Genomic DNA, 14,427 nt, shown 5'->3' with positions numbered 1-14,427 from the left:
GACAACTTCACAAGAGATGAATTCAAGTACGAAATTACGATAAGACTGGAATATGAGGCAAAGGCAAATGTGATTGCGGCGATTACTAGCAATTCCGGCTTCATGCAGGCGAGTTCCTAACTCCTAGTACGCCCGCCATAGCATCTTGGCAAGAAAAAAGAGAGAATAGGGACGATCCGCGGGTCTACCTCCAAACTAGTAAGAACCACCCAATTTGGCCAATATTGAATGCAATGAGTTAAAATAAGTAATAAGGTAGTATCAGGTCGTTCGCTCCAAAAAAACAGTGTCATCATCTAACTGACGACTGAGACTTCGTTTTCCCTTTCGGGTCGGATAGCGCGCCCTTCGTATGGTTCCAGGTCCAAAGGCGGATCTTTCGGTTAAAACGCCGTGCGACACGGAGGACATAAGACTTTTTGGTTAGGCCTAAAATCTTGCCGTGAATCAGCTTTTGAGGAGGTTACTCATATTTTTCTCCTGACCCCAGGAAAGACAACTCCAACCGAATCTTTTTGAACTGTCAATACATATCTCACAGGCAATAAGCATCTGCTTGACAGGATGTCATCAAAGTAGACCAGGATCTATTTTTTATGCTGGTTTTTGGGGAACGATAACACCCCAGACAGCCCTTCCTTTTCCCTTTTTAGGAAAAAGAGAAGGGTTGACCATTTGAAGCAGGTGCCTAAACAGATGATTCAAGTTCAACTAATTTGAGAAGAATCCGTTCACGGTCCTACGGACCAACACCATTCGAAGGGAGTGGGTCCTTCCATAGCATCAGGTAACCATACGTGAAGGGGAATTGTGCGGATTTCTCTTTCTTTTTGGCAGAAAAAGGACTTAGTGTCCAAGCAGGCCGGTCTTCGGCTCCTCCTTCAAGCCAAATGAAAATGCGAGACCGTCTGTGATCTCAACGGGTCACGACTGTTGCAATCTTCAGATTCTGAACGACTGTGCCTTCAGTCTCACTTCAGGCAAGTTCCTCGGTTTCATAGTTATACACCGAGGAATTGAAGTAGATCCTCAGGATCAAAAAAAGGGATCGCCCGCTCGGCAATGCTACCTTGGGGAGAAGACAAAACACTTTCATCTTGAATATAAAAACGAAGACTACCTGTTGCATTCTATGCAACTTAGATGATGAGATCGCACAACACCTATTCATTACATGCATGTGGACTATAAAGGGTCTGGGAAGATTGTGCTGCATCCTTTTATCTCGATACTTCAAATGTGAACTGCGACACCAACCTATTTTCTTTCGGGAGATAATTTAGAGAGAAGTAGCCTTGGTATACTAAAAAACAATTTAAGACTTTTTTTCACTTGTTATTGCCGGATAATTTGAAAACAACATAACTATTATGAGCTGGACCCCAAGACCGTTGACTCGGTCAAATGTCCTTCTTCGGGAAGTGTACAAAGAAGTAGAGCGGCTTCTGATAGTGACACTCGAAGTTTGCACTCATAATTGAATCAAGCGATTCAGCTGATGATGGATCTGACCGGCTGAGTTCAAATGCTATACTGTATGTTCGGTTCAACTGAAATGAGCAGAATAGTGCTAATATATATTACCAAAGAAGATGAATATTTACAGAAAAGTGGATGCCGCTAAGACATCTGATCTTAAGGGAAACTAACTTAAAACTACTCCCAGAAAAGTAAGAAATATAAGGGAAAGAAAAATTACAAGTAGACTACTCCTAGAAAACGAGAAAGTGCACGAAAATAAATTGGTTTTCTTATTCTCAGGAAAAAAAGACCATTTGTCAGGCGTCTTCTTACTATTTATAGTCCCGCCGGTTATTTATTTAGTTATTCCCCACAATCGGCCATGTCCCAACTTCTGTGGGCCATTCTTAACTGATCCTAACTGCATCAACTCTAACCGATTTTCGATTTTTGGGTGCATTTTTCTCAAATCCTGGTGCACCGCACGTCACTTTATATTTAGCTTCGCGATGCGTTCCTGCTCACCATATGGCGCAATTTTTATAGCACTAACAGTAACCAACAAATATTTTAAAATATGCGCATAGATTGGAGAGCGATAGCTAAACGAATTTTACAAGAATTTGAAATCTGGTGGATGTTGTTCCAACAAAGCACTGAACGGGATTATTGCAAATCAACTTTTCGGGTTACAATAGCCAACCTTTTTTTTTTTCCCTGCACTCTACTTTTCTTCTTTACCTATTTTGTACTCACCTTTTCTTTAATCATAAACAGGGATTAATCCCGGTTCCATCAAAAAACAAAAAAAAATTAGAACAACTTAATTTTTGATGGACGTTAAATTTACAAAAAGAGAACGAGTAAGGAGAGCACGAAGATTTAAATGAATTTTCTCCAGATTTTCAATGATCTCGAATGCAGAATATTCAAAAGGATGATCTGCACTTTGGCCAAATAAAATTATCTCGTGAGTCGTGACTGGATGAAAGAAAGACATCTTAATGCAGCCATAATAAGAAAATGAACGCATTTTGACACCTAGGGTAGCAAGTTTCGTTCAATAGATTTGGAGCTTGGAATAAAATTTAGAATAAAATCAGCAATTCATATTGCCGTTGTTTTGTGGATTGAACTCCTCCATTGTCGTTGTTTCCTAGATTGAATTTCTTCCTAATACAATGTTAATTTTGATTCTAGGGTAACTGAAGAATCCCTCAACCATTGATACCAAGGACCTGTTTGGTTCAGCGAATTTTGAGTCTAGAATAAGAATCGGAATGACAGGAATGAGAACCGTAATAAGGAACTCACGTTGTCGCTATTTGTTATGAGAGACTTCCATTTCGATTCTTATTCCAGAAAGAGTGGAATCCCCTCAAATGACTCCCACCAAGAGTTCTGGCAGATTGAAGAACAAAAACCTCCTTAAACGTACTCAAAACCTTGCTAGGGAAACCGCTGAAAAGCCGTCCTGTGGAAGAATATACACGTATTACAAAGGCCCTAACAATGTGCTTCCACTCGGCAGTTTCAGAAACAACTATCTAATAGGTCTTAAGATATGGATACAACAAATCTTTAAAACAAAAATAAATGGAAGAAGAAGAAGAAGAGGGGAAAACGACGGTCCATTTGGAGCAAAGAAATAGTATGTCCTGTATTGTATTCAGCAATTGTCATGAACAATTATTTTCTCCATCAAAATTCCAGAAAAGTCCAAGAGCAAAACATACAAGAGATTATACTTGTGAGCAAGTCAGTATAGTCTGCTAGTGCATAAAGGAGGCCGATAAGTTCAACAAAAAAAGACGAGGTTTTGCAATCAACTTGCAAAGAAGAAACCGAACCGTTAATGTAGGTCAATCTTTTTGGCTCTCAGTCCACAACTTCATCAGATTTCTTGGGTTTGGACAAGAGGTACCAACCCAATCCAGAAACAGCGGCGATCGTACCAGCCAAAACAGCATAGTTCCTATTGGTGTCAGTCGAAACACCAGATGTTGATGACCCTGGTGTGCCGCTCGGATTGGCCTCGACCTCTGGGCCTTTGGGTGTGGCCGAGGTTGCCTCTCCAGATTTAGGACCCTGAAGAAACCAGCACAATTATTTAAATTATGGAACATATTACTTGGTAATTAGAGAAAAAAAAAAAAAACAAAAGCAAAAACTGAAAAAAGAGTTCCTCAGCAATATCATCATAAATCCAAAAGCCTCTTAAAATTCTTAAGAATCAATTTCTCTTATTTTGTAATCCTCAGAAACCAGTTGCAACAATTGTTTCCCAGAATGAACAAGCAAAGACCTCTTTATGTCTTCCTCCAAAGCGAACTTCACAGCATTTAAAACAAGATGGGTACCAATTAAAGCAGTGTGTGGTTGAGAAATAGAGTGGAGATAGTGGTAGATATTCCCATTATAGCCAACAAAAACAAAGGTGGCATTACCCAGGATTGGAATAGGGGAAAACATACAACAAAATTTATTCTCGGTGATAGCAATTCCATTGGCATGACAGATTCTGCTATTCCCATATCTAGGCCTTTATCCCAAGAAATTTCTAACATCCCTAAGGGGTGTTTGGTTTGGGGTGTGTTTGGTTCCACGTAAAACTGTGGAAAAAAAATTTTCGGTGGAAAAAAGTTTTACATCGTTTGTGTTTGGTTTGTAGAAAAAGAAAGGCAATTTTCCATGACAGTTGTTTGGTTGAAAGAAAAAGAAAAGTAGATGAAAAACTATTTAATATATTTTTTATTATATATATTATTAGTATATTATAATTATTATATATATTTTCTCTAATTATATATATTATATATTATTAATATATAATAATTATCATAATATATTTAATTATTATAATTTATATATTANAACGTGCGCCAGGTGCTCCACACAAAGTGGAGCACCTGGCTCTCTCTCTCTCTCGTCACTTGGATCGAGAGAGAGGGAAAAATTAAAATATATATATATATATATATATATGTGATCAACTCATATGCATGTTTATGTGCATTGTTAATTAATAAATTTTAATAAAGTTTAATTATATTTTAAAAGATGTGAGCCGTGCTTGTGAGCCGCGACTTTTTCCCTGTAGTTTTTCGTTTTCCGCTCGGACGGAGCGGAAAACGAAAACGCGAGTTTTCCGCATATTCGTAAAAAAAGTTTTCCGGGAAAAATTTTTTACAGAGAACCAAACAAAGGAAAAATATTTTTCAACTGAAAAAAAAATTTTCGGACTAGTTTTACATGGATCCAAACACGCCCTTAGCGTAAAACAAACAGAAAATTGTTTTCTCCATGAAAAATGCTTTTCGCTTGTTTGGTTCGACGTAAAAACATTTTCCCCCAAGCTTGTGTTCGGTTCGGGGTTAAGGGGTGGGATAACCCCTTAACCCCGGTTTTATTCCCAAACATGATTTTAGGGGGGTGGGGTTAGCTAATCCCACCCCAAATGGGCTAACCCGGGATAGCCTATTTGGAGTGGGGTTAGCTAACCCCAGCTAACCCCACCCCACCCGACTACTCCAACCAAACAAAACACTATTTTACCTACTATCCTTCTTATTCCACCTACTCCAATCAAACACTATTTTCTTTAATCCTGGACTAACTCCAATTCTCAACCAAACACAAAAATACTCTAACCCCACCTTAACCCTAAACTTAACCCTATTTCTGGAATAACTAGTTTTTCCTTAACCCCGAACCAAACGGTAACCAAAAGTATTTTAACGGATTTGGGAAAAAATTGTAAGCTTTCGTTTTCTGTTGTTTTTCAACGGAACACGAAAACTCAAGCTACGTAAAACTTTTTCCATTCATTTTTTTCCACCCAACCAAACAAATGTAGATATTTTTTTTTCCCTTTCGACCAAACAAATATTGATCGACAACTACTTTTTTTCCTACAAACCAAACACTACAAAACGTAAAACTTTTTTTTTTCCACCAAAAACTATTTTTCACTGTTTTACGTAGAACCAAACAACTCCTAAGCCAAATATAATAGGGACAGCTATAAGTTCAAAAATCCCCATTAGGGATATTTTTCACTCTCTCCAGGATAAAATCCCCAAACTGAAAACAGCCAAGGGGAGAAAATAAGTAAGAGAAAGAACGGTTGCGTTCCTTTGTGTATTCTAAGCTGTGTACAGAAAAAAAATAGGTATCTTAAGTTGCTACGTACCTTGCGTGCTAGTTTCTCCAACTTCTCTTGCTCCACTTTCTGCAGCAAATATCCAAATGTTAATGCAAAATCAAGCAAAATTTTGCATCCAGTAAACTCAAGTATTATGTCCCCTAAAATAGAATAACACTAATACAGTTATAGTTATTTTATAATAACTTTTCTGCTTTCGGAAAAATACAAACAGGATAATCATGAAAATCAATGTCTAGTGGAGTAGAAAGGATGTAAGGCAGTTCCCAAGTGAGATTATGTTGAGTAGCGAAAGAGATAATCCCCGGTGAGGAGAAAATTAGGGTTATAATGCTCTGCAGTGGAAACATGCCGTGTTAATCTTTAACCAACTCATGATTTTTCCAATTCCGCACCCTAAAGCCAGAAGAAAATAGCTCCCATAGATATGGCTCCAAAAAATAGTTTATTTGTTCTTCTGGTTACATGCGACTAAAGGAGATAGATTCGGTAACAGCAGAAATGAAACAATTAACTAGTATCTGATAAATATGTTTTGGCCATTATGTGAAAATGCCATAGTGTTAATCATTCTGCCGTCATCCACATGCCTTAGCATCTATTTCTTACGTATAGGAATGCCACCTATAAAAGAATTTTCAGATCCCTCACTTCATAATTATCTGCATTTTACTTGTTATGGTCTTGCCAAAAAGAAGAAATTAAAATAAATTCCAATGCATCAAAGTAGTTGTAAATCATAATTTGGTAGGTAACACACTAATCCTGATAGCAATTATTAATTTGGTCCTCCTAATCAGCACATAGTTTGTCCTTCATTACTAATGCCAATGTCTTCATAATATAACCCAAGCAAGTACAACCATAACTATAACAGAAGGCGCCATTAAAACAGTTTTCTTTCTTAATGTTCTATAAATTATTTGTATGAATTTTACTATTTACTCTCCTTCTTTTCAAAAATATCTAAATCTGATCAACATTACATGGGTTGATAGAGAGTAAAGCTTGTTAGCAAGTAAAGCTTATTATCGATCTGGTCTTGAGCATAATTGGCAAGAAAGAGACTTACCTGTTATGCATGTACAGAGATCTTGCTTTATGTGTATCATTAGAAAGAGAATATGCATACATCCATTTGAGACTTAGGGAAGTACACCATTGGGGCGTGGGGAAAAGAGAAAAGAGTACAGATGACATGGCTGTAAAATGTATGGAGAATGCAGTGGCAAATGAGTAGGTATAGAAAGTATGGAGGATGCACGGGAAAATGAGTATCTATAAAGTTTCAATCCTTGCTGATACCAAATGATTGTACAAAAACTACAATATACGATATTTGCTATGATTACTACTAGGATTAGTTCCATCCGAGTCTTGTCATGATTATGAATATTAGTACAATTCTTATTTATCTTTTATTTTTCTCTCTTACTCCTACCTCCGAGGTTTTGGGGCCTCTAAATAAATGGCTGATTTCATTGCGTTGGTGCTTTTCAAATTACTTAATAAGTTAAACTCATTTGACAAATCATAAGTTAGGAGTATGAGTAGAGGTAAGCACTTTGCCGACGGCATGAAAATCTTTCGAAGAATCATGATGAGCGTTAGGGATCGATCAAACCCTAATAATATGGTAAATGTGTATAATGAAGAAGAAAAGGTAGATTTATTTCCAAATTATACCCGAAACGTTTTTAAGAAACAATACTCGAGTCAAGAGAAAAAATTTGGTTGGCAAAATACTACTTGGGACCAGGAGAAAATAACTGGACCGTATAAAGAAATAGATCATGACAATCCCAAATGCAAGTAAGACTGTATGAAGGCCTTCTCAACTGGAAAGCATTTTTGAGTAGCCTCTCAACTTTATTTCTTTGTTTGATTGATGCCCCCTCAACTTTTTAATTACTGTTTTTTTTTTCTTTTTTAAAATATTTTCCTTAGTTAAGTTGGGAATTTCAGGAAAATTACCCATTATACTTAAAAGTTAATGGCTCTGCCCTTTTTTTACCTGATGTAATTGTGAACTCAGCAAACAGTTAATGGCTATAAACAACTAAATAGATTATTTAAAATGGAATCCCCAATTTACATAACAAAACTGAGTCAAATAAAAAAAAGTAAAACTTTAGGGGGATGCTAATAGGAAGGAAAAGGGAAAAAAAAAAAGGGGGGGAGAGAGCGTGGAGGCCTACTTTTCAATACAGGTTAACCGTTAACGTAACAAGTACAAGAGCTTTATATGTCCAATTCCATATGTTGCTTCATTTCAGAGCTTTTATTTCTCTATAGCAATAACTTTCCCCCCTTTCCCAACTTTGACCAACAATGTAAAGTAATTGCATTGTCTTATCTTCTTGTTCTCTCATCAACGCTCCAAGTATAAAAATTTCACTATAAAATAGGATAATCCAGTATACGTCTATTGTATACTATCTTAAAACGAACAACACAACTATGATAAGTCACCATAATTTATATGTTATCTGACTTTCCCCTGTTTCTCTGAAATATCAATCGTTTTGGGACCAAAACCCATCCTCTAAAAGAAAGAAATAATTTCCTTTTTCATCTTCAAAATAGTAGCATCTACAAGACTACAACTGCTAAATTTCTAATTTTCTCCTCCATTTGTATGTCTTATTACTTTTTCAATTTTCTCTTATGTAGATCATACATTAATATTTCTCCCAGATAGCAATTAGAAGTTGAAACAGAAAATTAGCCAAAATATAAGCTCCAGTTTGCAAGAATGAAACATTCATGAAGTATGATACAGTCTTTTATTTTTCCATCTAAAAAAATACTAGCATCAACAAGACTACAACCACTATATTTCTAATTTTTTGTTCCATTTGTACGTCTTATGTCTATGTCAATCTACGTCAATTTTCTCTTACATAGATCATGCATTAATATTTCTCTCGGATAGCAATTCAAAGTTGAGATAGAAAATTAGCCGAAGTATAAGCTCTAATGTCCAAGAATGAGACATTCACGAAAAAATATGATAAAAGTCAGTTTACTCTTAAGGAGCTCTCCTGATTTCACATTTACAGATCAGAATCTCCTTATAAGATACCGGAAAATCCAATTACCAACATCTTACTGTTTTCCTTCAAAAGACCCTACTTAGGACCAAACATCAAAAATCCAAGATCAAAAAACAATACTGAAAATACTGATGAATCTTAGCAAATCAACCTCAAAATATATCTAAATCCCCTTAAAATCAGTCAAACGCTGTTACTTTATTCTGACTTCCTTTCTACTAGTATTAATCATCTTCCTTGCTACTACATCAACTTACAATCCGATTGGCAAGGCTTTCTATTATTAGATACTGAAGAATTCCATTAACCCGAGAATCACTCCCAGCATCGTGCATCAAGAATGTTCCATCCATTATAGGCCCCAATCAACATTTTCAAGGCCTTATTCTGAGCCATATCACATGTCTGTTCCCAAAAGCTTCAATTCTGATCATATTTAAAACCATGGTGACAAGCAGTTGTGTGTCAAACCGCATACGCAACCATGAAATCGATGGCATGCCACAAAAGCTTTTCTAAAGGCCAAACAGGCCCTAAATAACCAATAACTATCTTTACGCTTTCTCTTCCTTATTTTTTCTTCCGATTTTCTGAAAATCCTTACTCGCCTTACCTTTACTTGCATTCTTTATTTCTCCAGTCTAATTAACTTAGCGTTAACTCATATCAGGCGTGCAATTCTCTACGTTCTCCCCTTACAAGTCTCACTCGCATACGTCTCCTAAGAATGTGAACTGACCAAACTAATATTAGCAAATCAACTACGTATCCAAGCCAACAAAATAAGAACGACATTCACATTTCTCACTCCTAACATACAATCCGTCTACTATTCTATGCCCCTGGATTAATTCAGAAAAACTACAAGAATCTCATTAACCCATTCACACGAACACTCATTGAACAAAGATCTAACAACGAACTCCAACTGAAACCCTAGAAACGCCATCGCAGAGCTAAAATTAAACAATGGAGTCGAAATCCGAAGCAAGAACACGCATCAGAGGAGCGATCCTCTAAAGATGAGGGGATCAGATTAAGAGAGAGAGAGAGAGAGAGAGAGAGAGAGAGAGAGAGAGCGAGAGACCTTGATGTAGACGTTCTCCGCCGCCTTCTCCTCCTCGCCGAGGACCTTTCCACCGCCGGAGGAGGAGAGCCTCCTTGTCGCCACGAACCTCGCTGCCATCCTCGTCGCCATTTTCTCCTCGCCCAAGCTGACTCTAGTAAGACAGAGCTACACAACCCTAACTAGACGACTGCCCCTCTCTCTCCCAAGTTTCTGAATTAAGGGTGGCAACTAGGGCTGGCAAATGAGCAAGCCGGCTCGCGTTCGACTCGATATTTGGCTCGCTCTAGCTCGACTCGAAATTAAATGAGCCGAGCTTGAATAAAAAAAAAAGCTCAAAATTTATTTCAAGCTAAGCTTGAGTATTACTCTGTCTAGATTGCCATTTTTTAAATGTCCGTGGTTCACGAACCACGAAAATGTTCGTGGTATCGGCCTGATATATATATATATATATATATATATATATATATATATATATATATCTCAACCTGACACGATGATAATCATCGTTTTAAGGTAACAACGATGATCAAAAAATCGGAAACCTAGTTGAGAAAAATAATAAAGATCGGTAACCTAATTTATGATATTGGGTCACCCTCGGTGAGTTGGGATCCCCCTGGTGAGTTGAGATTGGCTGATTATAGTAGGACTGGGATGTTAAAAAGTAGGTTCCCAATTTTTTGAACTATTGTTTTTCTTGTAAAATGATAATTATCATAAGGTCAGATTAATATATATATATATATATATATATATCATCCAGAACACACGATAATCCTCGTGCCTCTGGAGACACGAGGATTCGGCAAAAGCTACTATTCCTAAGGCTTAGCTGCTAGCCGAGATAATCTGAATTAGATTATATAAACTTGATAGATCTTTTATTAAAAACGCTAAAAAACTATAGTAAATGGATCGCTAGGTTTCCCAAGTTTTAATTACCGATTTTTATTTTTAGAGTGTTTTTCACCACTATATCGTAATTTTAAAAGCCAGCCTCTATAACTAGAACGATATTTATCATATTTCTTAAAAGATAGTTTTAAAGTAGACTAAACTTATGAAGATGTGGCAATTTGAACGTTCGCCATATGTAGTTGGTAATTTTCAACAACTAAAACTTGGGAAAGCTAGCGATCCATTTACTATGGCTTTTTAGCGTTTTTAATAAAAGATCTATCAAGTTTATGCGATCTAGTTCAGATTGCCTCGGCTAGCAGCTAAGCCTTCGAGGTAGTAGCTTTTGCCGAATCCTCGTGCCTCCGGAGGCACGAGGATTATCGTGTGTTCTGGATGATATATATATATATATATATATATATATTAATCTGACCTTATGATAATTATCATTTTACAAGAAAAACAATAGTTCAAAAAATTGGGAACCTACTTTTTAACATCCCAGTCCTACTATAATCAGCCAATCTCAACTCACCAGGGGGATCCCAACTCACCGAGGGTGACCCAATATCATAAATTAGGTTACCGATCTTTATTATTTTTCTCAACTAGGTTTCCGATTTTTTGATCATCGTTGTTACCTTAAAACGATGATTATCATCGTGTCAGGTTGAGATATATATATATATATATATATATCTCAGGCCAATACCACGAACATTTTCGTGGTTCGTGAACCACGGACATTTAAAAAATGGCAATCTAGACACGGAAACTAGTAAAAGTGGGCAATCTAATATGATAAGTTGGTTGGTGGGAGAGTTGGGATCTCCCGGGTGTAGTGGGATTGGCGTGTAAGGAATTAGGTTCCCGGCTTTTGAATGTTTATGGTTACTGAATCATGAAAATTTTTATATCTTCGAGTTAAAATATATATATATATATATATATATATATATATATATATATATATATATATATATATAAAGCTCGAAAAACTCAGATTAAGCTTGCTCGANAATACTTCCGATTTGAAATTTGAGTCCCTTATCGCTGTTTTTTATAAGATTTTTATTTTCAGCCGTTCATTTTGAGGCTACTCGTTCACTAGGCAAACGAAGTTAAAAAATTATGAAATTTGGTTTCTAGATAGTTCCAATAGCGTAGATCATGGCTAACGAAACCGATCGCCGAATTGGACGTCCCATCATCGAAAACAACTTACAAGCACGGAGGCCTCCGTACTTTCAAAAGCATAGGAACCTAGCTCTATATAATTTCAACTCTCACAGAACTGCATAGTGGTACCTGTTAGGATTTCCATAAATTGTGGCCCAATTAATCATATTTAAATTTGGATTTACTATAGATAAAGATCAATCCTAATAGATATAGAACTACTTGATATGATATATTTTATCCCTATCCCATCTATTTAAATTAAATAGAATTCTAATCAGACTTTGATGGAAAATCGATCTGGACTCTATATAAAGGGGTATTAGTCCTGTCACCTTTTCATACGCATTCTGGTGAAGAATTACTATCGGCTCCACACCTTACGGTAGAGTGTCTGAGATAGGAGGAGAAACCAAATTATCCAAGTTCGGTTCATGACTTGCAGATCATAGCTGAAATTCTCGCTTCCGCAGATTGATCAGAAATTTCTTCTCTATGGCGCTCTGTGAGTTATCTTATTTTATTTTGATCACAAAGATTTTGGTATGTATTTAATTTGCTTTTTATTTTACATACTTAAAAAATTTATCAATTGGTATCAGAGTTATGAACGATAAATTAAATATTGTGTGCATTTGTAATTGGATCGAATTATGATGAATTTTAGATTTATCTAAAAAAAAAAATCTTACAAGTTACGTGATCTTAATTTGTGGGGCAATTAATTTTCATAGCATTCTTTGATCACATGTGGCGTGGCGTGACATGAGAATGTACGGCTGTCGTTAATCCTTCGGAAATTGGGTTGATAGTAAGGTGCGGCATTTGACAGCACGTGGCTTTGTACATGCATTGTGGTCAAACATGCATTGTGGATTAATTACTTGGCTTCTTTTAAGATTAATATTAGCTAATTACAAATCGGCTCTAATTATATGCATTATCTTGATGTTGCATTAAAATTAGAGCTTGGTTCTTGTTTTGAACCTGGTTGTTAGCAATTTTTTTAGTTTACTTTGGGTGATGGGTTGCTTAATTAAGATACGGACGAAAGATGAACCTATTAAGATTGAACCCATTATTAATTTATTATTGGGTTTCTTTTTGCAAATTAATTCTTGGTAGGTGTTCGATTTTAAGCATATTACCTACTTAAACTTCTTTATTCATCCAAATTCGATCCGTTGGAGCTTTCATATCTATTAAAGCATTGTGAATATAAAGAATCCGTTCACATAAGGATTTAATTTTACATACAATATTAATTTATCATAAATTTATTTATATTATATTTGTGGTTAAATTAGAATATATAGAGTTTAAATTTGATTGCGATGTCATATTTTAAATTATCGCATCTATATTTTTATTTTGACCGGATAAACATGAAAGATAAATAATCATAATTGTTTTTTGATTATTTAATGTTTGGCGCTAAGTTGAATTAAGTTATTATTTCGATTGGCTAGGTGGAAGCCAAAGCGGCCCTAATTAAAAGAAATAATAATTTAATTTACTTTAAAGTAGTGCTTTCGGATAATTTTCATATTAATCATGCATCACTAAGTCAGATTAATTTATTGCTTCAACTGTTCGGGTGCAAGCCAAAGCGGCCCCGACCGGAAGAAAAGATAAATTAATTACTTAAAAAAAGTGCATGAGAAAATTGCACCCTAATATTATGTTTAGTTTGCTCCCAAAGGAGGTCTAGACATGAAGGTAAATGGGTGGTGTAGGATGGTAATTTTCTTGCAACTCGTTTGGAGAAATTTGCCTGGCCAAAACTGACAATTTTTTCGTATGAAAAATTTGAAATTATCATGGTCTACAGAAAGTTTAAATTAATCTCTGATAAAGAGATTGCATATTTATGCTCATAACTCTGCTCTCAATGGAGGGATTGTGATGCCATATAAAAAAATATACATAAAGAACGAAAAATACTTATACTCATAACTCTGCTCCCAAAGGAGGGGTTGCAATGTCATATAAAGAGTATTTTTCTAATTTTGGTGTGGTAATTTTTGATGTGATTTTTTATTGATAAAACATGCATTTTATTTTAGTTATGACTTCATCCTTTATTCTTATTGGTGATTCTGTTCCTATGCTTAATGGTTCTAATTATTCGGAGTGGAAAGAATAGATCATGCTTACATTAGGGTGTATGGACTTGTTTTGGCTTTGAGAGAGGATAACCTTGCTCCTCTTACAGATTAAAATATGTCAACCCACACAGCACTTTCAGAAAAGTGGGAGCGCTCTAATCAGCTTAGTTTAATGCTGATGAAAGCGCGTGTCGGTAAAAACATTCGAAATTCAATTCCAGAGTGTGAGACAACCCGCGATTTCCTGAGTGTTATGGAGCAACAGTTTGTAAGTTCCAGTAAAGCCTTGGCGAGCACCCTAATTACTAATTACTAGACTGTCTTCCATGAAGTACTCCGAAAATGGCTCGATTCACAAACATATTATGGAAATGCGAAATATTGTAGCGCAGCTCACTGCATTTGAAGTAACCATCTCTAATTCATTCTTAGTGCACTTATATTGAATTCTTTGCCATCTGAATACGGACCATTTCAGATTTCCTA

The 14,427-nt window shown here is 36.0% G+C and overlaps 1 protein-coding gene across 1 annotated transcript; it reads right to left on the bottom strand.

The window, feature by feature from the left end:
* Nucleotides 3,096-9,979, bottom strand: LOC109710201 (uncharacterized protein At2g27730, mitochondrial). Its single transcript, XM_020232682.1, has 3 exons — nucleotides 9,770-9,979; nucleotides 5,654-5,692; nucleotides 3,096-3,549 (listed from the first exon to the last, which is right to left on the bottom strand). The coding sequence occupies exons 1-3, from the start codon at nucleotides 9,878-9,880 to the stop codon at nucleotides 3,340-3,342; spliced, it is 360 nt and encodes a 119-aa protein (XP_020088271.1). The 5' UTR covers nucleotides 9,881-9,979; the 3' UTR covers nucleotides 3,096-3,339.

Source organism: Ananas comosus, linkage group 5 (assembly GCF_001540865.1).
Source record: "Ananas comosus cultivar F153 linkage group 5, ASM154086v1, whole genome shotgun sequence".
NCBI lineage: Eukaryota > Viridiplantae > Streptophyta > Magnoliopsida > Poales > Bromeliaceae > Ananas > Ananas comosus.
Note: the sequence above shows the minus strand (reverse complement) of the source record. Positions and strands in the feature narration are given on the sequence as shown.